This window comes from Camelus bactrianus, chromosome 9 (assembly GCF_048773025.1).
Source record: "Camelus bactrianus isolate YW-2024 breed Bactrian camel chromosome 9, ASM4877302v1, whole genome shotgun sequence".
Taxonomy (NCBI): Eukaryota; Metazoa; Chordata; class Mammalia; order Artiodactyla; family Camelidae; genus Camelus; species Camelus bactrianus.
Window position 1 is genome coordinate 29,256,826 of NC_133547.1, and position 22,365 is coordinate 29,279,190.

General features: G+C 48.1%; 1 protein-coding gene and 1 long non-coding RNA gene across 2 annotated transcripts in view; one reads left to right on the plus strand and one right to left on the minus strand.

Annotated features, from left to right (window-relative positions):
* LOC105065332 (uncharacterized) overlaps positions 1–22,365 on the minus strand; it is a 174,778-nt gene that overhangs the window by 90,064 nt on the left and 62,349 nt on the right. The window lies entirely within an intron of this gene.
* Positions 183–6,070, plus strand: LOC141578672 (uncharacterized). The gene is made up of 4 exons (XM_074370624.1): positions 183–240; positions 650–886; positions 2,459–2,662; positions 3,489–6,070. Exons 1-4 carry the CDS (start codon positions 183–185, stop codon positions 3,686–3,688), a joined length of 699 nt encoding a protein of 232 aa, XP_074226725.1. The 3' UTR covers positions 3,689–6,070.

Consider the following 22,365-nt stretch of genomic DNA (forward strand, 5'->3'; position numbering starts at 1 on the left):
TCGGAGGTTGGCAAGGTCTTCTGGGCTCCAGGGTTCCTGGCGGATGTGGGTGGCCAGGCAGTCAAGCACTTGCCACTGGCGGGAGCAGCTGATCTGGGTTCTGAGCAGAGGGGCAGCCTTCGGGACCTCCCTGAGCCATCAGTATGAAGGTTGAAAAACAGAAAACACCCTTTGAGGTTACCATGGAAATAACCCAAGGGGCCTCGTCCTGGCTGACTTTGGGATCTAGAGAAAAGCAAGGTAAATCAGAGGCGACATTTCAGGGAAATTCCACTGTAACCCCAAAGACCTACTTCACAGGTCCCCTTGGGAACTGAGTGAGGTGATGTACGTGAGTGCTGGGTTTGGCACGTGCGACATTAAATATTCAGTGACCCTTCTCCGTTCTAACTGAGGGAGTCACCTCCCTTCCCAAATCCTGGGACCTACGTGGACCTGGAAGGCCTTACAAAAATGAAAAATAACAAAACTGTCATGTTGGACCCTGGGCGGCCTGGAAGCTCCCCACCGCGTCTGGATCTGTCTGTCCCCTTTCCTGTAAACAGTGACCCCCTGAGATAAAGAGTCCGGCGCACAGCAGTTTCCCAGTCCGTGTCGCTCAGCGAACAGCATGGACATAAATGGCCTCATCCTTAAGAGTCGCCTGTAGTTAGAACTCCCACATTCAAACCAACAGAAGAGGAAGCAGGGCCGCCTGAGTGGGGCTACGGAGAATCAGGAGTGAGCTGTTCCCCGCCCTTCCCGGCTCGGGGACATTGCTTCATCGCCCTGGTGGAGCCCAGGCCAGGGAAGCGGCTGGGCCAGCTCAGCAGCTGCCTTATAAGGACATTAGCCGAGCCTGCCAGGTGTGTCACCCGGAGTCCAGCAGGAGGCCGTGACGGCCCCGGTGAGTCAAGGCCTGGGTGGGCGAAGCAGCCTGGGAAGGTCACATGGGTGGCAAGTGAGAGTTTTCTCACTTCCCTTCCCCCTTACATGTTTCCATATGTTTTAAATTATTATCTCTTTCACTTTGGCAATTGGGAAAATAGAGAAAAGGCTTTTTGAATTAAAAAGAAAAAAGATACTCATCAGGTGTTACTTCAGTGGTAAAGGAGAGGCTCCCTCTGCTTTTCTGGGAGGTGTGTGCAGTGGGAAGCAGACGATGAAATAAAGAAGACGTAGGTCTGGGGAGACAGTCCCTTGAGAATTAACGCAGGGCAGCCCCTCCAAGACAAGACATGGCCCGCGGTGACAGAGAGCGGGCCTCACCCAGGGGCGGCCACAGGGAGACCCAGGTTCTTCCGGTCGCCCCCCACAAAGACAAGCCAGGGGTGGGCAGCCTTGGAGAAAAGTGGGCCTGTCGAAATATAGTCACATGAAGTAAGGGGCAACAGGCCTGACTGGACGAGGCACAGAGTGATAGTTAAGAAACTGGGTTTTGATGACAAATGCTGGAGAGGCTGTGGAGAAAAGGGGACCCTCCTACACTAGTGGTGGGAATGCAGTTTGGTGCAGCCACTGTAGAAAACAGTATGGAGGTTCCTCAAAAGACTAGGACTAGACTTATCATATGACCCAGGAATCCCGCTCCAGGGCATATATCCAGAAGGAAATCTACTTCAAAAAGACACCTGCACCCCAATGTTCATAGCAGCACTATTTACAATAGCCAAGACAAGGAAACAGCCTAAATGTCCATCAACAGATGACTGGATAAAGAAGATGTGGTATATTTATACAATGGAATACTACTCAGCCATAAAAATGACAATATAATGCCATTTGCAGTAACATGGATGTCCCTGGAGAATGTCATTCTAAGTGAAGTAAGCCAGAAAGAGAAAGAAAAACACCATATGAGATTGTTCATCTGTGGAATCTAAAAAAAGAAAAAGAAAAAAGAAAAGAAAGAAAGAAAAGAAAACACAAATGAACATAAATACAAAACAGAAACAGATTCATAGACAAAGAATACAAACTTGTGGTTGCCAGGGGGGAGGGGGGTGGGAAGGGAGAGACAGGGAGTTTGAAATCTGTAGATACTGACAGGCATATATAGACTAGATAAACAAGATTATACTGCATAGCATGAGGAAACGTATAAAAGATCTTGTGGTCGCTCATGGTGATAAGGCGACAATAAATATACGTATGTGCACGTATAACTGAAAAATTGTGCTCTACTCAGGAAATTGACACAACATTGTAAACAGACTATAACTCAATAAAATAAAATTTAAAAAAAGAGAGACTGGGTTTTGAAATCATACAGATCTGGGTTTGAATCCTGGCTTTGCCGTTTCAGCTGGGTGAACTGGAGCAAATTAATTAACCTTTCGAAGTCTCGAAGGCACCTTATGTGAAGTATTTGCTCATTTAACAAATAGCTACAAAGCAGCGCTCCAGTGCTTTACATTCACTCATCAAGTCTTCACAGCCAGCCTGTGAAGGAGACTCTACTCTCATCCCCACTTTACAGATGAGGAAAGTCACCTGCCCAAGGCCACACAGCCGGTCTCGGCAGAACCGAAATTGGACTCCAGATGGTCAGGCTCCAGCGCCTGCACCCTTCGCCTGCTGAGCTCTGCGCCACCGAGAGGTTGTAACTCACCCGCTTCCCGGGCGTGGTTCCGGGGGGCAGAGGGCAGGGCGTGTCAGCGCTCGCACCACGGCCTCGTACACGGTAAGTGCCCAGTGACCATGAACATTATTGCCCCCTCTTTAACTACCTAAGGGCTGGGAGGTGGCCCCAAGCAGACTCTGAGAGGACGACTCCAGGGCCAGTGACCTTGTAAGACAGGCCCTGGAAGAAAGTGGGCGGGAGTGAGGGAAGCAGACGAGGGAAAGGGCAGGGGGCAAGGCTGTGAGATTTCGGGCGAAGTCACAAGGGAAAGACTTGGCGGTTTGTCCCCATTGAGGCAGGGACCTGGACTCTGTGCTCGCCAGCTCTGTCGGCCCCTGGCTAAGGGAGACCCTGAGGTGATGGACACCCCCAGGCACTTCTGGGCCCTGCAGGGCAGTGCAGTCACCAGACAGCCGTCTTCCAAAGAGGGTGGCCGGTGGGGCCATGAGAAGCAAAGCGCCAGGAGGCAGTGCCGCACTGGTCCCTAGGCTGGCCAGATACTAGTCCTCTCCTTCCTCCACCGTTCTTCTAGATTCCCACCCGCTACAAGCACTTCTGCTGGCCTAGGTGGCTTGCTTGCTGAAATGACACAGACTTTTATCCCTTTGGTTACCATGCTCCTAGCAGGTTATAGTTGTTATAATTGCCCATCTACAGGGACAGCTGGACACCAAATATGCCCCCCAGGAAGTCCCCTCATTTCCAAACCTGTTCCTCCCCGTCCCCAGGATGCAGCGGCAATCCTGCCGCCTCATGGTGATCAGGATCACTTGCTCTGCCAGGCTGAGTGCACAGTTGTCCCCATTTCTGCCACTGTGGTGACTCCGGTCACAGGCCCCTCGTGCTGGCACTGGGAAGGCTGACGCGGGCTGTCTTCCACCCACAGGTCAGGTCACCCTGTCCACCATCAGAGTCCTCTTTGGTGGGCACTCACATCTGATGCAACATCCCTGCACGGCGGCCCCCACCACGCTCTCCTCCCGTCTCACCTCCTCCCGAATCTTCCGATCTTGCTTCATCCAAACCCCTGACCCAGCGGCCAAACCACTTGCCACAGCTCAGGTCTCACAGCGCAGCCTCAGCTAAAGCCATTTCTCTCTCTCCACGACCTGGTTGAGCAGTTCGCTGCCTGAAGCTCTGCCCCGGGAGGATGATCTCCTGCCCTCCTGCTCTCCTCACAGCCCCCCGTGAGCAGCAAGGTAACGCAGCACAGTCCGTTCACACCGACAGACCCAGTCAACCCCTCCGTGAGCCAGGCCTGGACTTTCTTTTCCTCCTCTGCCAACTGGTCATGGGAACTCCCTGGCCACTGGTGTCAGCTTAGAGAGAGGCGTCAACACAAGTGATCTGTGAGTAGGTGACCACGTTCAGCTCGGTCAGTTAGCGTACTCATGCCCTCTGGGCCTGCCCAGGCCCGGTCCTGGCTGTGCCATGACCACTGTGAGATGAACTATGCTGGGCCACCCCAGCCTCACGACTTGGTGGGAATGACAACACCCCCATGACAGGAAGCTCTGCATGCATCTGTATCTGATGACTTCCGGCAAGATGTTCAGCAGCCTGCCCAGAGCTGCCGTTCAAAAGGTGCATAATTTCCTGCAACAGATAGCACATCCTTGCTTGCTCCAGAACCAGAACCAGCTCTCCACTGCAAGTCCCCTAGTGGAACTTGTCAGAGACACCACAGGGCGCTCCCATTTACCACAGGTACCTCCAGCACCGGGGGATTTTGCAGTTCACGTGGCCCAAGTGGCAGGTCCACTTGTACTGCAGCCTGGACCTCTTGCTCTGGGACAAAGTCAAAATTGCCAGCCATGTGATGGCGCAGTTTCCCCAAGTGCAACATACGTTGCCTCCAGGACCTGAAAAGACTTCCCAAGAGCTGTGCTTCTTTCTTGGTAGTAAGAACTACAGATGCATTAACTGGGCCTTTGCCTTGGAGAGGACGTTCAGCATAGCCCAGAATGCTGGAGCTCCAAAACGTCACCAGTGTGGCTGGAGCCTGGAATCTCTGTAGGGTTCATCTTCAACCCTCTGGAACACAAGTATCCTAGCAGGGCATCCAGAGCTTTTGCCACTTCCAGCTTAGCAGATCCGATCAACATAAAGATACCAATGCAGTGGTGCTTACGGTTTCCTAAGACGGGAAAAGGATGAAGTTCCAGGAGCCACAGCGACATGAGCATGCCGTCAATGCAAGGAAAAGTGTCAACTTGTAATAGTTAATGGATTAACTCTTCTACCTTTTGTGATTAGGTAGAAAAGCAATTAGTGATTAAGGAATGGACAAGAGGTCTCTAAGAATAAGTCAGGCCAAGAGCACATGGGGAGGGCACAAGAGAAACTGGAGATCAGTTGATTTTGTCTTAGTAATGAGTACAAAAGAATAATTGAAAGGAGTGTAGGTGGAAGAGATAAAATGAATGGATAAGATGTTTATTATTTGCAGACTTCATTTACCCACACAATTCTTATCCTCCAATGGTTAGAAATTAAATGGAATTTGTTCCCCTTTGCTGGTGCAGGAATGGACCATGAAAATGTTATCTAGTGTCTCTTGGGAGTTAGTGAAAGATGGGGTCAAATATGCAGGACAAATTCCATGTGATGCGAGGCTCTGCCACCAAGCCAAGATGCCTCAGGTGAAAAGTTATCCCATACGGGCACCATGTTCTCCAAATGCCAGCAGGGGTAAATCTCTCATATTGCTCTTTGAATCAACAAGAAAAAAAAAAAAAAACCTTCCCCCAAATTCACAATATCTATTGTTTTTGCTGTTACAAGAATAATAACACCACACTGCTCATTGTAAAATCTTCAAAATATGAAATAGAATGTGAAAGTTACTGAAAAGTCTAACCTGATCCAGTGATAATTGCTGTTAATGGTTTGGTAATACTCTTTTACTATTTTCTTGTTGAATAAAAGAATGAAAGGAAGGATGGATGGGCGTTTTCCCTGTAGAAGCACAGAGATCTAGAGATTTGCTCCTCTTCTCACAGTTGCATAATATTCCATTGCATGGCTGCACCATGATTTATTTAACCAAACCACTATGACAAAAGCTTGACTTATTTGCCTTTAAACTATTATTAGTGTTGCAATTAATATTCTTTCACATAAGCTCAGTACCCTTATCCGATTATTCTCACAGGACAAATCCCTTGGATTGTTGGGTCAAAGATCATGTAAATTCTAAATTCTGAATTATTATTGCTTAATTGCCCTCAAGGAGGGTGCTATAAATTTACACTCCCACTAACAGTACAAGAGAGTCCCTGTTTCTCCACCTCGTGGAATAGTAGCCTTCATTGTTGACACGGAGATCAAGCAACTGCCATGTGTTTCATGGCCATTGGTGCTGTTTCTTTTCTAAATTCTTTTGTAAATTGTCTGTCTACCTCTTTGGTCAACTTTTCTCTTCGGGTATTTTGTCTTTTTATTATTGATTTGTAAGTGCCGGTTACTTATTAAGGACATAAGCCTTTGTAATATAGGGAGGTATTTTAGAAAACCATTTGAATGAAATAAATGTTCCTGGCTAATGAGAGAAAAGACACAATATTGTGATTTAATAATTGGATATTTATGTACAGAGGTCCTCAGCCCTATGCACAGAAGACATGGGCTGCACAGAAGACAGATGCATCTTCCCCGAGCTCAGGCTGCGGACTGTTTAACATAAGAGAAAACCAGGTTATAAATAACTAGATGCCACATCGTGTGAAATGTCATACAAGTTACAGACTCTGAGACACCACAGTAGTGACGATGTGAAATGTCATACAAGTTACAGACAGACTCTGAGACACCACAGTAGTGAGTCCAAACAAACCTAAGACTCATTCTTCAGCTCACTCGGAGGAACCCAAGCTCGACATTTGAAAATCCTGTCTCCAGTGTTTCCATTCCCTGGTGTCATGGCTCCAACCTGGTCAAACTGGGTTTCTCACAACTAGTTCCTTATAGTTGAAGAAAGCAGCCCCAGCCAGTGCGCCGTCTCTGTCACCAGGTTCACTCAGTGACTTCTGCACAACCCCAACCAGCCCTCTATTTCTGGGCCTCTGCTTTCTCACCATACATCCTCTTCAGCCCTCGCATAGGCCCGCGGAGAAAAATGTTTCAACACAAGGAAGTGCATTATGTGGAGAAAAAACAAACACACCCTCTTAAGTGCTCATGCTGCCGCTGCAATGAGGCACGGCCACCAGCTGCGCCGCGCTCCCGCTGGGGGCGGGGCGGCTCGGGCCCCCGGGAGCCAGATGGCGATGACTTGTCCGCCAGACAAGTGTGTCTGACCCTGGCCTAACGGGGAAGTAATTCTCAGCCACTCCTAAGGAGGATTTGCTCCTCCTTCCAGATGATCCATTTTTCCACTAGGCGAGACTTGGTCAGCTGCCTTCCCAGAGCCCTTATTTACATTCTGGTCTGAATCACGCTTTGGGAAATTAATTATTCACTGTCCTGTATTATCAGCGTGTCCCTGAATATACTATAATTTCCCTGAGGAGGCCGAAGGCCACGGTATGATTTCTCCTGGAGCCCCCGGGTGCCCAGAGGCCTCGCTGAAGGGCAGTGAATCAGGGAATGGGGAGCCCGGGGGCCCACAGGCCTGCCCCTCACAAGCAGGGAAACTGAAACCCACAGAGGGTCAGCAGTGTGTCCACACAGCCGTGGAGCAGAACCAGGACTACTGAACAAGGAGGGGGCGAGACCCCTGCACGTATCAGCCATGTGAGCTCGAGTGAGTGCCCTGCCTCCGCCCCCTCTTCTATAAACAGAAATTGCAGGAGAAGCACCCCTGAGTGTGAGGCCCGAGCGGGCAGACCCAGGGAGAGCAAAAACATACATCAATTCAATGAAGTATTTGGTCCTTCTAAGTATTTAGTGCCCGTTTGCTGAATCACTTGCCATTTTCCATTTAACTCTACCCACAGTGCAGCTGGGAGCTGGGGCTCCCTGTTCCCCAAGCACAGGGCGGTTCCTCCCAGAGACAGAGGCCCACGAGGCTCCGAGCACCGTCCAGGCTGCGCTGGAACGGAAACACCTATTGTGCGGGCAGTGACCTGCAGTCGGGAACGGAGGTGTGGCGCCACACACCCAGAGGCTGAGTGGAGACAGGGCCCCTGCCATGGACCCACGCTGGGTGCCAGGTGCTGGGAGGGGACAGATGGTTGCCTCAGTCCCCAGAGCCCCTCCCACTCCTGGGACCCAGGCTGTGTTCTCTCTGTTACACCCCCCTGCTGAGTGTAAATCCCCATTATCTGCTTACGCCACCTCCAAGTATCCTTGTCCTCATGGCCCTGCCCAAAACGACAGGCTTCTCCTATTTCCAGAGCTTCAGCCACTGGCACACTCTTTTCCTTTTCCACCATCATTGCTGCTTTCAACACGTAGGCCTTGTAGCTATCTGGTTGTTGGCTGGTTATATGGTACGATTCCATTCACACAGAGTTCAAAAGCTAGCAAGCTAGACCGTGCTTGCTGCGGGGTGTGTATTCAGGTGACATACTGCGAAGGGCAGCTGCAGAAACTAAGGCACGGTTCTGGACACGTCATACGGACGGACACATGTTTCATCTTTAAACAGCTCATCAGCTTCATTCACTCACGATCCTCACGTCACAGATGAGAAAGTGAGCCCAGAGAGAGAAAGAACTCTGCCCGAGGACACACAGCCAGCGAGCAGAGGGACCTGGAGACGAAAAAGAACATCTTCTGCCTCCAGAGTCCACGTTCTTACTGCTGCACTAGGCTGCCTTGTAAAACAAAAACAAATACAGAAACCAGGGAAATGGCTGTTCCAGAAGTCAGTGCAGTGACTAACTTGGATGGAGGCAAGGGACAGAAGTCAGAAAGGGATGAGGGGGAGATGCTGGGGTGCAGCGTGGTCCCCCCACCACCGGGCCGAGGTGGTGGTTGCAGGAGTGAGTGCACTTTATAATGATCCTTGAGCTGCACGTGTCTCTCATGCAGCCTGCGCTGTGGAGGGCTGCACGGAGGGGCGCACGGACCTTACGGTTGTGGCTTCTGTTCTACCTGGGTGGGCAGCAAGAGGCTGCACTTCAGGGTCTGACCTCGCGGCCTGCCGTCCCACAACGCAGTGGGGCCCCCAGCTTTGTGCTCAGACACTGTGGCACCACAGAGCCTTCTGAGGGAAACACTTTATGGACATCGAAGGAGCCGGAGTGCCTGAGGGGTTCATGTCACTGAAATAACTACTGTCCCAGGCTCCCGAATCCCCAGAGCCTGGCCTTGAGGGGAGGGGCAGGGGCTTCTTCCAAATGTCCCCGAGAAGTCTTCCAGCACAGTCCACCAGGAAGACCAGAGCAAGGCACAGCCCAGGGTGGCCAGGGTCAGAGCCGGGCTGGGTCGGAGGGAAAGAGCAGAGTCGTCTTGCCGGACTGTGACCTCCCAGTGCTTTGACCCTCATCTGCACACCACCTGGCTGGTGACAAAGAGCCGTGTCCACTGCCACGCAGAGCGAGGCTCCAGCTGTTTCGTGGGATTTTCAAGCAGTGAGGCATAGGACTTGGGAGGCCAACCCTCATCCCATCTGAAGTTGGTGGGCCCTGCCCAGTTATAACATTCTTCTCAGAGCCCCTCGCTCCTCGCAGGGGGGCCCCACGGCGCCACTCCTGGGAGGAATGACTCGTGCTCAGGGAGAGTCTGTGTCTGCAGTTCTTCAGGATTCTGGCACTGGTATGCTGATGACGATGACGACACCAGAATTCCCCTTCCACTCCCTAACCAGCCTTTATAGTCCAGCTTGCTTCCCGGCTCCCCCTACCACAGGGTTCCATCCCTGTGAATTCAGCAAGGTCAGCAGAGTCCCCTCCCGCACCTCCTCCCCCGGGGCCAGCGCGCTCACTCCCAGCCCGGTGTCTCACGTAGCCCTTCTCCCGACTGCCTAACGCTCCTTCCCCTGCTGATGCTCACCAAAGGCTGACACGTACTGAGGGTTTCCAATATGGCAGACACAATGGCAACATCTTCTATATATCCTCTCATCCAATCCCCACTTAAACACAGCTCCTGGCACATGCAACAGGGTCCATAAATATCTTTTTTCTTTTCTTTTCTATTTATTTAGCTTTCAAGACAGTGAATTGGTTCTCTCTCTTTAGTTGCTGACCAGTATTTTTTAAAGTGTCATTATTAACTCATGAATTTAATTTTACATTAAAAACATAAATACATAAATATCTCTTGACTGGATGCATCCTCACAACGACGTTTGTGGGAGATACTGTTAATCTCTCCACCTCACAGATGAGGAAATTAAGGTTCAGAGCTGTTAAATAACGAGCCCAGGGTCAAAATGACTAGCGTCAGACCTGGGATTCCAAGGGCAGGTCTGTTTCCAGGCCTTATGCACTCGCCCTGTTGGTATCCTGCAGTTTATTCATTCATTTGACAAATACTAGTTCAATATCTACTACTGTGTGCCAGGGACCATTCCAGGTCCGGAGATGCAGCAGAGAATAAAACAAAGCTTCTGCCTTACAGAGCTTATGCTCTAATGAGAGACACAGACATGAAATAGGATAAATAAGTAACATTGATGGTATGGTTCATAGCGGGAAGAGCTGATGAAAAAATAAAGAAGGGAAGGAGAGAGTGGGCTGTCATTTTAGATGGGGTGAGCAGGGAGGCTACATGGAGAAGGGGTAGTTGAGTAAAGACCCAAAGAAGGTGAGGGAGACAGCTTATCAGAAATCCAAGGGAAGAGGACCAAGTGCAAAGGCCCTGAGGCAAGGAGGGCTTCTGGTGAGTTCTAGGAACATCGAGGAGCCCAGCGTGTGTGGTTAAAGCAGAGTCGATGAGGGAGAGGGCACTAGGCGCTCAAGCAGCAGAGCCAGGTCACACAGGGCCTTCGGCCACTGCGCAGAGCGGCACAACTCTGCGTGCTGTGGAATTCACTGGCAGGCTGGGAGGGGAAGCATGTCGTGTTCCGATATGCCTTTAACAAGACTACTCTGCCTGTTGATTGAGACCTGAGAAAAAGCAAGGCAAATGCATCCGCAAAGAGACCAGCTTGGAGGCTGCAGCAACAATTCTAAAAGGGTATTACGGCGGCGGGACTAAGCAGTGGCAGTAGAGGTGGCAGGAGACGGTTGATTTGGGGTAAATCTGTTAGACGGTGCTGACAGATTCCAGACCCCTGTACCGCTGGACACCTGCGAGTTCCCTGGCACCTCAGACTCATCATGTCTGAAACGGAACTCATCATCTTCTCCCAAGAAATCTTCATGCCCTTGCATTTTTATTTCTGTTAATACCACTGCCATTTAGACAATGGACATCCCCTTCGATTCCTTCCTCTGTCCGCCTCCCACATACAGTGGCCCACCCTGTCCCATCCAGGCTGCTCTCCTCCTCTGCATCCCTACTTCCTCTGCCTCATTCAGCACCACAGCTTTCTGGCCTGGACCCTCTCCAGCTTCCCTCCTCCAGCTTGGCCTCAACAAACTCTACAGGGCACCAGATGCATCTTTATGGGAAGCAGACCGCATCTGTTTAAAACTCTTCTAAGACTCTCTGTTGCCTTTGAATAAAGTTCAAATTCTCTGGCCCAAAGATGTCTAAAAGAAATACAATGCGAATCACTTATGTAGGCTGGCCTTTTCTGGTAGCCACATTTTTAAAAGTAAAAAGAAATAGATGGAATGAATTATAAGTATGTGATTAATTCAACATATCCAAAATATTATCATTTTCACATGTAATCAACACAAAAATATTAATGAGATACTTTATATTTCTTTAACTAAGTCTTCAAAACCTACTATATAGTTTATACTTACAGCACATCTCAGTTTGGACCAGCCACATTTCAAATTTGGGTACCAAACTGGTCAGTGAAGCTCCAGCCTTCCAGCCAAAGTCCCCTCCCACAGTCTTTTCTACCTTCTCTCCTGTCTCATCCCTGTTCCCATTCCAATTTCCCTTGCCACTCATTCCTTGTGCTGTAGCAAATCTTATCAACCTAGAGGACACCAAACACACCATGCTGTTTCCTGACTCCCTGCCCTTGTACATAAACTCGGTTGTGCACAGCAGCAGGCTGGTACCTGTTCTCAAGAGCCAGTTTTGCACATCTCTTCCCCATGTCCCATCCAGTGATGCCACATTGGCGGCTTGACATTGGCCATGGTGGGAGTATTTGCACCACAGCAACTGGCAAACACCGTGCATCAGGCTTCTGGGGAGGATGGGGACTATTTGCTAAACATGTCACTGACCATGGTACTCACCCCTCCATAAACCTCTTCCCCCGCCCCTAGTTCACCTGATAAGCTTTTCATCCAGTTAGTTGTCTGTGCAGGTTTGTGCTTCTAGTAGTCTAAATTTAGGAAAACAGAGCCTAGTGTTCTGTACCCAATTCTTGGCACATGAGTTCTTCTCTCCTTCTGTTTTTTATTTCACTGAACACCCTACCATAAGTATCACTGTATATAAAAGACCATAAAGAGAAGAAGTTTAAAGTATAAGTTTAAAAGTGAAACCCATCTGGTTATGAATCCTGCCTCTTCTACTTACTAGTGATGGAGTCTCAGGCAAGGAACTTAATTATAATGAGCGCTGGTTCCCATACCTGAAAAGAGGTTTAGAAACACATCACCACAAGACTATTGTGATGATTAAATTATACAAATTGTTTAGTCCGTTAGCTGGCACATACCAGACGCTCAAAAATGTTTAGATATTATTAAGTCCTTCAGTATTTATCATTAGTATAAAGTAGTTGCTCAAAACCCTTTTTGTTAAGATAAATGTTGAATGGAATTTCAGAAATTCCCCAGGTCCAACTCAGAGAGTGTGTGAGTCAGAGTTCCAGCTGGAGACAGATGGCACACACACTCAAAGGCTGACTAAGGAGGCTTCATTAAGGGACTCTTTACAAAGAGCTGAGCTAGGTCAAGGGAAGTCCAGGGTTGGCAACAGTCTGTCACCACTTCCAGGCGTGAAGGTGTGGTGGGGAGCACTTCTCTGAACCCAGTGAGAACCGTAGCTGTAGGAAAGGTCCTACAATGGGAGCTGCAGCCTTCCGTGAAGGAACTCAGCAGGTGTCAGGCCATCAGCGAGGGGGTTGGAGAGACACCCCACGTCACTTTCCTCCAGCTTATCTGGAGGACCTCCTACCAGTGCTTGCCAGCCGAACCCAAGTCAAGCCCAGGGCGAGGAGCCCTCGCACAGCCCCTGAAGGCCAGCCTCCCGGGCAATGAGCTGATAGAGAAAGTGGGAGATGGGCAGAGGGCCCAAAAGGAGACACAAGAGCAGAGTCTTCAAGTGGGATTGAGCCCCTTCAGTCTACAGGTGTTCAGTCTTGCTTACATACCAGAGATAACAATCACTGAGACGGAGGGATAGACTCAGATAACAAGCATGGGCCAAGTTTTTACAGAATGAACAAGTAAATGAATGTGCCAAACACCTTCGTGTACAAGATATTGGGGGTCTTATTCTTCATATGGGAAAACTGAGAGCCCAATATTGTTTGCAACGTCAGCAGTGGGCAAGGCCTCAACCTCGGGCCTTCGGGCTTTTGCAGTCCAGTGCAGCCCACTGCTTCCCACCCAAGTGCCCCCCTTCGTCAACCACCTTGCTTTACCTTTGTGATCCCCCTGCCCACCCTCAGCTTTGGGCAAAGCTGATCATAAGCCTGGACCACAGGGGCTGCTACAACCAAGAGCTCCTCTCCCACAGCTAATTACCCTCATGTAATTGCTATCTATCTAATGTTGGCCTTGACCCAGGATCTTCCCCTTCTGATCTTAAGATCTGCAGCCACTTTGGGAGAGATTTGGAGTGTATCCCAGAGGTTTATCTTTGAGTAAACTATTGTTGAGATATTAGAAACCCCAGCTGCCGCAGAGCCACCACCTGCTAGTAGCTGGCTCCATGACACAGTGGTCTGGCAGCTTCTGGGGCATCCCTGATCTGGGAAGAAGCCTGTCTAGTTTCAGACTGCCCCCAGGGAACCTACATCAAGCTCTAACCTGGCTCCAAACTGAGTTTCCCCTGAGTTTCTCCCTCCAACCCACCCCCATGGACTCCAGGACATCCTTGGCCTGAGAGCCCCAGGAATGGTGAGGACAGTGCCTTGTTTGGGCTGCCCTCCACCCCGACCCCCACGATGCAGTGCCTCACTGTCCATGCCATCTCCCTGCCCACAGCCAGCATTACCAGTTCTGGTACCTCACTGCCTCTGCTCGCCCTGGTTCCATTCTCTCTGCCAGAGGCAGCTATGGGGCTGGCAAAGCTCTGAGTGAAAGGCATGATTTTGTCTTTTTGCAGCTCCTTCTTGTCCACTTCTAACTTTTACAAAACCCAAACCCTTGTGTGTTGGCCTTGGGACAGTGTCACATTATAGGAGCACAGGACAAAAGCCAAAATATAATTTAAAGGAATTCCATTCTTTGTTCATGTCTCATACAAATCATTACAGAAGCCAGACATAGATAGGAACCTGCAAACATTTACTAAATTTTCTTTTCTGTCTCCTTTGCTCAGAGTGGCTCCCAGCGGCTTTCCTCATATCTCTGAAGAAAACCCCTCAGGCCATGCCTTTCCTCCTCCACTCCCATTCTCCTCCTCCCTGAAGACTGGACTATGCAGCTTAACTTAGCTTCTCTCCCAGCAACAAGGATCCTTCCTCTTTGGAAGAAGGGAGAAGTCAGGGTCTGTGCAACTAAAGAACTCTCTTTAGATGCTGGGGGAGAGGGAGTAGTGAGTTCTGACACAGAATCAGCACTGGTCTATCACTCCGTTTTCAGAATAGGCAGAGCCTCTTGATTTTCTTGTCAGTCACTAATCACTAGAAACACGTTTCTTATTGATCTTTATGATGTTTAAAGTGTCACGTCAACCGTCACCATTGCGGCTTGGCAATGGAGCCGGCTAGCTGGTGAAAAGCAACAGCTCTGTGCTTGAGACTGGCTCAGGGTCAGGGCTCTGATGCATTCTAGTTGGTTAGGTTTTTCTAGGAGAGGCAGGGGAGGCTGCAGCCGCATCATAGATCTGCCTTGTGTGCAAGAGCCCGTTCACCCATTCATTCATTCGCTCATTCAGCCAACCAAGATTTTTCTGTGCAGCTGTATTAGTCCAGCTGTCTGCTAGATACAGAAGAAACAGAGTTCAATAAGTTGACTCATGCTTCACCTTCAAGGAGTGCACCTCCATTTGAGGAGATAATCGTGTGATCTCATCAGTCATAACACAATTTGGTGGTGTTACAGCAGACACAGAAGCAGGGGACCATGGGGCCACTGGGACAGAATAACTAATTCTGACATGAGATAGGTTTGGATCAGTCTAAGAAGGCTTCCCAGAGGAGATATTTGAGTTGGATCAAAAAAGAAAAATAGTGGTATACACACACACACACACACACACACACACACATATACACGATGGAATACTACTCAGCCATAAAAAAGAATGAATTAATGCCGTTTACAGCAATATCGATGGTCCTAGAGAGTACCACACTAAGCGAAGTAAGTCAGACAAAGACAAATATCACATATCACTTACATGTGGTATCCTAAAAACTGAGACAAAACAGATGTACAAAACAAAGACAGATTCAGACACAGAAAACAAATTTATGGTTACCAAAGGGAAAGGTGGTGGGTTAGGGATAAATTAGGAGTTTGGGATTAGCAGATACAAACTACTGTATGTAAAATAGATAAACAGCAAGGCCCTACAATATAGCACAGAGAACTATATTCAATATCGTAATAACCTATAATAAAAATATGAAAATTTTATATGTATATATATATATATACACATACATATGACTGAATCACTATGCTGTACACCAGAAACTAACACAACACTACAAATCAACTATACTTCAGTTTAAAAAAAGAAAAAGAGAAGTAGAAGTGTTTCCAAGAAGAGTGGAGTGCAGGCACTTCAGGAGGAAGACACAGAATGGGCAGCACCATGAAAGGGGATGCTGTGTTTGGGGAAGGAGAAAAAGCTTAGAATAGCTGGACGGCATGTGACCCAGAGGAGTGGGAGGAGATACTGGGAAGTAGATGGGGGCAAGAACGTGAAAGATCTTGGAAATTTTTTAAAATATATTGGAAGAAAATAGAAAAAGTTAAAAATTACCTGTACTCCCCATTCTTTATTAAATGTTATAGAAAGTACTTCACAAAGGAGATTTCCTCTTTGCCCACCCAAAATCACCCCACCAAGGAAAGTGCTGCTAACCCTTTAGGAAATGTCCTTTCTTTTTCCTAAATTTATACAGGTATTTCTAGGTAGACATATTTAAATCACATTTTAAAAGGTCCTATACCTCCTGACCTATCCATCCCCCCCAATAACATAGGAGATGTTTTTACACGTCAATTTATACAGCACGATTCTGTTATTTTTAACAGGTAATGAGGAACTAGTAAATGACTCAAGGTTTGGGGGCAAGTGGATCAGATGTATTTTATGTGGAGCCTGGATGAGATAGAAGAAGCCAAGAAGCCCACGCAGGGAGGGCAAAGATAAGAACTCCACTGAAAAGGCCACAGAGGTGAGACTTAAGAGAGATTTCTGAGGTAAAGTACGCAGGTTGCAACGACCAGTGATGGATGGTGAAGGTTCGTTTTGTTGTACATAACAGAAGGTCCTTAAATAGCTTCAGAAGAAACATTTTAAAAGGAGGATTCAAAGGCAGGAGCTGCAGTCAGGCCTGAGGAGGCTTGGATTTCAGAAACGGAAAGCGCTCACGGGTGAAGACCACCGTCCAGTTTTTCCAGAGCCTGGGTCTCTCATTCCAGCTTCTCCCTAAAGGTGCACCTGGTTCTTCTGTGTGTCTGCAACTCCGCGCACTTGGGCCACTCCTAGCTGCTCCAGGGGGCGCCACAGAGCAGGCTCTACCACAGACAGATCAGGGGTGTGTGTGAGTGTGTGTGTGTGTGTGTGTGTGTGTGTGTGTGTGTGCACGCGCGCGCTGTGTTTTCAAAATTCCCTGGACAATTTCAATGCAGAGCAAAGGTGAATGAAGAACTTGTGGGACACGTTCTGTGTCTCCAAGCCCACTTCCAAATTCCCAGGAGAGGCTGTGATTGGCCCAGCCAGGTCAGGTGTTCGCTGTGGTCCAATCAGCTGCGGCCGTGGCAGAGGCTGCGCAGAGTAACACGGTAACAGCCTCCGCGGCGAGGGAGCCGAAGGGAACCCGGCACTGGCTTGACACAACATCTAGATTTTGTAGTTCTGCGCCGCACAGGCGAATGAGATCTCGCGTTACCCTGGGGGACCAGGCCCTGGCCTGAGTGGACAGAGCACTTTGTGTCACTGGCACAGGGCCCAAAATGCCGTCTCCGCCTGAAAGGACAGAGGGAATGACTTAGTCGCTCGGCCTCCTTGCGGGGGGCCAGGCCTGCTGGGCCGCCGCCTCCCGCGGGAGCCCGCGCCGCCTGGACGGCCCGGCCCCCGGAGCATCTCAGCAAGTCCCAGGGCGCACAGCGCGTCCCCTGGGAAGCGGGAGTGGAAGCCAGCCGCAGTGAAACGATTGCATTGGAAGCAACTTCTTGTTTGTCCTCAGATTGAGTAACTGCGAGTGAATTGTGTCTTCAGACTTCCATCAAGGTTTAGGGGAGCAAGCGAGACAGAGAAGCGCTGACCCGTGGAGTCCGCGCCAGCCCGCTTGCGTGTCTTCCAGCACATGGAGCTGCCGTCGCTAGGGCACTCCACCCCCTCACCTAAGACGCCTCCGGAGATGGAGAATTCCTCGCCCCCGGCTTCCAGCGGAGGAGGGGGAACTTGGCGACGTGAGGGGGCTTAGCTCAGCCACAAGCGATTTCTGTGTCCTGCTCCTCCTACTCGAAGTCGCATTTCCCCGGGGGCGCGGGGCCTAAAGCAATTACAAACCTCAAGAACAGCCCCGGGGTGGGTCTGAAGCCAGTAGCCTCTGTGCTTTTATGTTCTATGAGGTCTTATCCTCCCTTATAATATCCTGCCCTTGACCACTCTTTCAACAATATTCCTGTGCTTCTGCCCACCCCGTAATTTATGGATGCGTTTTGAAGTTTTTCTCCGGTTTCGTTTTTACATCTCTGAAAGGTTATATTGTTAGGACTTGAAACTCAGACGGCCTGAAGACAAGCCCCAGAGCTGCCAATTACTAGTCTTGTAACCTCAGGCAAATGACTTCAGCCAGTTCCTCCCTCGTCCCCCAACCCCCCCCCCCCCCGGCTGTGTTTATACTGCTGTTATTATAGGTATTAAGTATCATGTCTCTGCTCCCTAGAAGATTTTGAACTTCTCAGAACTAAGCTTTTATCGGCCTGGGTTACAACCGCAGTGTCTGACACCCAGCAGATGTCCAAAAAATGTTGAAATTTTACTTCTCAAAGTCTATAAAACTGGGATAATTATACCAAATTATAAATATTAAATAAGGCAATTCATGTGATTTATAAACTATAAAAAGTAATAATACATATGTCTAAAAGTTAGAACAATATCATTAAAATTTTGTATAGCTTCTTTAAAACATGGTTTATTCAATTATTCTTACTTCATATTTTTAAAGTTTAGGGCAGGGCACTTGTGGGAGAAGGCTGAGATTTCTCATATCCCGGGCTGGCATTACACATATGCTAAATGCTCGGTATCTGCTATATATCAATACTTCTACAGTGGCTTTTGGCAAGAGAGTTTGCTGCTCAACATTATCTTTACAAAGTGGTGTAACCTTAAAAGCAAGGTCATTTTGTGAAGATGAGTTGACATGTTAGAAGGCAGGAGAGTAAGCAGTTCATTAGGAAGTCATCTGAAGAGATTTGAAAAGGCTGCTTAATGTGTCCAACATGTCTCTGAATAATTTTCTTCGCATTGACAACCACCATCACCACCACCCCTCTGAGCTCCTACGTAGTTTCTCACGTACCGTATGTCATTTAAACCTCACAACACAATCCTGGTGAGGTTTTCCTGGAGGGTAACTATCTCCATCTCACAGATTAGGAAACTGAAACTTACAGATGTTGTGTGAACGTGACCAAGGGCACACAGTTGTTAAGTAGCAAACTTAGGATCCAATCCAAAGTCTAACAAAGTAAGATGCTGGACATCACTATGCAGAACAGGAATTTCTATGAAACTCTAGAGCAGAGTAGAGAGCTTCCTGTCTAATCCTATCAACTGTCACACTAAGAAGTCGGAAAAAACATCTCATAGAGTAGCGTGAAAAAATGAAGATGAGAAATCAGAAGGTCTGGATCTTAACCCATACGTTACAGCTTTCTAGTGGAATGATCACAGAGAACTAACTGCCTTACCATCGCTGAGCATCAGTTTTCTCATCAAAAACAGAGATTAAGAGCTGTTGTGAGTAATTATGTGTTAGCTGTTACGCTCTCAAAAAAAATGCAGTTTGACCATAAGCGTGTCCCAGGAGTCTCATCACCAAGAATCTGGCTTCCCTACCCCAGTCGAGCTGGACAGCCATTGCCAAGGCCGTCCAAAGGCAATGGTGTTCTCTCTCCCACAATATCAGTGATGGCACAGGGAGAGTGAGCATGTCCGGCCATGGGGACGGCCTCTCTGATAGGCTGACCACATTTGGAACACAGACAGAACTGCTTCTGAGTAACCACAAGGAGAGGACAAACAGACTCCAGGGCATGCCTCCAAGTGGCTGGCCAGCACCCATGGACTTTGGAACACTGTGGTTATCCTCAGACACTGTCAGGAGGGACAAGTCCCAGCTCCCAAGTTAGTCGCTTCCACAAAAGTAAACCCAGATGAGTCATGTGAGGATGGCGAAGCCTCCAGAGACAGCCTTCCATGTGAGGATCACTATAAAGAATTAAAACTGGAGACAGGAGGACGCTTAAGAACCTAGCTGGCTGATGCGTCCATCTTAGTGAGTCAATATGTGAGACGTGTGGCAGGATGTGCGCGTGTATGCACGATCACACTCGTGTGCGATGAAGGAAAACCTCTGTGTATCCTTCTGCCTCCTCCTAGTTTGCCAGCTGCCACCCAACACCATTCCTGTGGATTGGAAACTTATACAATATTATTATTTGAGGGAGAGCCTGGTTCTTTTTAATATTATAAAACTGCCCTTTCAAAACTTTGGACCAATTCAATTTTCACTCTTGCAAGCAGAGTATAAGAGGATCTGTTTCCTTCACAAATGCCAACATTTGGTAACAATATTATTATTTCCAGTTTTATTTTTAAAGTGATGCCAAGATGTGATGAAATTTACCTTCAAATAGTACATAACACTGTGAAAAATCTTCCCCTCCTCACCGGGTTCCACTCCCTCCAGTAACCAGCTTTAGCCCATCTTGATTTTAGTTCTTCCAGTGGTTGCCACAAAATACTAAATACTATGTGTACACCTCAATTTCCTGATGTATCAACTCTCTGTTTACTGACTCCTGTACACGAGGATTTGGCTGACTTATCCTCTGACTCTCCCTGTTGCATCTCACCTTCTCAACGTTAGAGTTGATTCATCACTATGTAAACGAGGAAGTGACCCCTCTACTCATTCCCCCTACACTCTCTCCACACGCCCCTCACCTCCTGTCTTCTGCCATCACTACTTTCCTTTTTATGTTTATTGGGTTTGCAATCATTATATTCTCAAACCAATTTCTTACTTAGTCTAAAACTTTATTCTAAAAATTGACAATCAATTGGCAGTTCTTACAGTTCTGTAAATGTATAAAAATTATTTACTGAAGAATCAAGCAAGGAGGAAAATAATCCTGAGCCGCTCGAGAGAACGGTCAAAAGTCAAAATCGATGACTCCTCTTTTCTTGCCCGAATCAGCTTCTCACAGCTGTGCCTCAATGTCGGTTGCTTCTTATTTGGATTAGGATTTTACCTCTGATTTTTGTTTTTTCTCGGGTTTCGATTTGCTTTTCTTTTTCTAACTAATTGACAACAGAAACACATATCCTCATTACCACGTCATTAAGATCACCCAGTTGCTTAGACATACCACTTTTGAATGGTCTAACAGTGTCCCATTGTCATCTGAGTATGTACCACAGCTTCTGCTGCGTTTTTTCATTTTACTTAAGACAACACTTACGTTATTTCTAATATTTTTGGATCCCATGACTTTTTTTTTTTTTTTATATTTCCCTTTCATCTTATTACAGTGCACACACAGGTAATCCTTCAATGCTAGGATCTGAATGTTTCTGTTCCCTCAAATCCATATGTTGAAATCCTAATTCCCAATGTGATGGTATTAGGCGCTGGGGCCTTTAGGAGGTGCTTAGGTCATGAGGGTGGAGCCCTCATGAATGAGATTAGTGCCCTTGGAAAAGAGGCCCCGGAGAGCTTGCTTGCCCATTCTACCACGTGAGGAAGGTGGCAGTCTGCAACCTGGAAGAGGGCCTTCAGGAATACTCCGCCACGCTGGCGCCCTGGTCTTGGACCTCCAGCCTGCAGAACGGCGGAAGACAAACTTCTGTTGTTTGCAAGCTACCCAGTTTGTGGGATTTTGTTATAGCAGCCTGAACTAAGACAGCAGATTAAATGTTTAAGTCTTTGTTTTGTCTATAAACAAAATTAATTCTGAAAATTGAAAATCAATTGTCAGCGTTTGTCAATTATAATTGTGTAAATGCTATTGACTAAAGAATTAATTTCCAAAGCTCCAGCCATCCTTGCTTCTCCACTCACACTCACAAGTATATGCCAGTGGGTGGAGCATATGGACTCACACCACTCACTTCAGGCTACAAGGGCAGAGATCAGGCAGGTGAGGTGCTCCCCACACCCCCATGTGCCCCCTTCTCGGGGCCAAAACAAGGAAAACCTCACTCTGGAGGCCAACCCTCACTCAAAGAGCCTTAAGCCTCTCCAGGCAAACTGTTGAATTTCCCTAAAGAGCAGACTCATCTCGGAAGGCAGCCAGTACACAGTCAGCTGCTCTGCACCTGTTGTAAGGAGCTGGTGGGAGTGAGGTGGGTACCTGGCTCAGCTGCTCCACAGACCATCCCGCAAACAGTCAACCTGGTAGCCAGCTCACTTCCCATCCCTGCCTTCCCTCTCTGTCAACTCAGAGCTTGGCATGCCTTCCAGAGCCCCCAGGAAGGCGGTTCCCCTTCCTAGAACCGGCTCTCCTTCCATCACAATGTCCTGCCATACCTCAGACACTGCTTCCCTCTTTGTGGGTTATTTTGTGATTCAGTCTTATGTGCTTTCTATCTTCCAGGAAGTTATCAGAAACTCTGCTGATGTCCCCACCCACTGCACTCCGCACCACTGTGGATTTAGTCCCTTTTGTACATCTTTACTCCATTTCAATAGGCCTCCAGGCAGGCAGGAAGGAAATATGTGGGGCCATTTCACTCTGAACTGGAAACCCAAAGTGGTACTGTTGAACATTCTGAACTTTGCCTTGGAAGCAAAAAAAAAAAAAAGTTATATCTCATCTTTAACTTGTTTTTCTGTAACTGTTAGTGAGAATGAACATCTCTCATATTTGGTTGGCCATTTACACTTCTTCTGTAGGCAGCCTGCTTTACGATGAACTAAACATCATTTGAGTCCAGCAGAAGTTTTACTTCAGCTCCTCGCACGGACCACTTTAAGCTGCAGAGACGCGCCACTTGTGAGCTCTTACTCCTGTGAGCACTAACCCATCACGCTGTATGAATTATTAATCCACAACAGCAGAGCTGCCAGTTAAAAAAGCTTGGTGGGCTCCTTTGCCCAACTTTTCCTGCTGCTCCTTCTTCCTTCCTTCACTGAGAAATTAGGATGA

Excerpts from the sequence above, each read along its gene's own strand:
- LOC141578672 (XM_074370624.1), top strand. The coding sequence starts at position 183 with ATGGAAATAACCCAAGGGGCCTCGTCCTGGCTGACTTTGGGATCTAGA. Across the intron at positions 887-2,458 it reads AGGAGGCCGTGACGGCCCCG|ATGAGGAAAGTCACCTGCCC; the intron begins GTGAGTCAAGGC and ends CCCACTTTACAG. Across the intron at positions 2,663-3,488 it reads GCACCACGGCCTCGTACACG|GTCAGGTCACCCTGTCCACC; the intron begins GTAAGTGCCCAG and ends TTCCACCCACAG.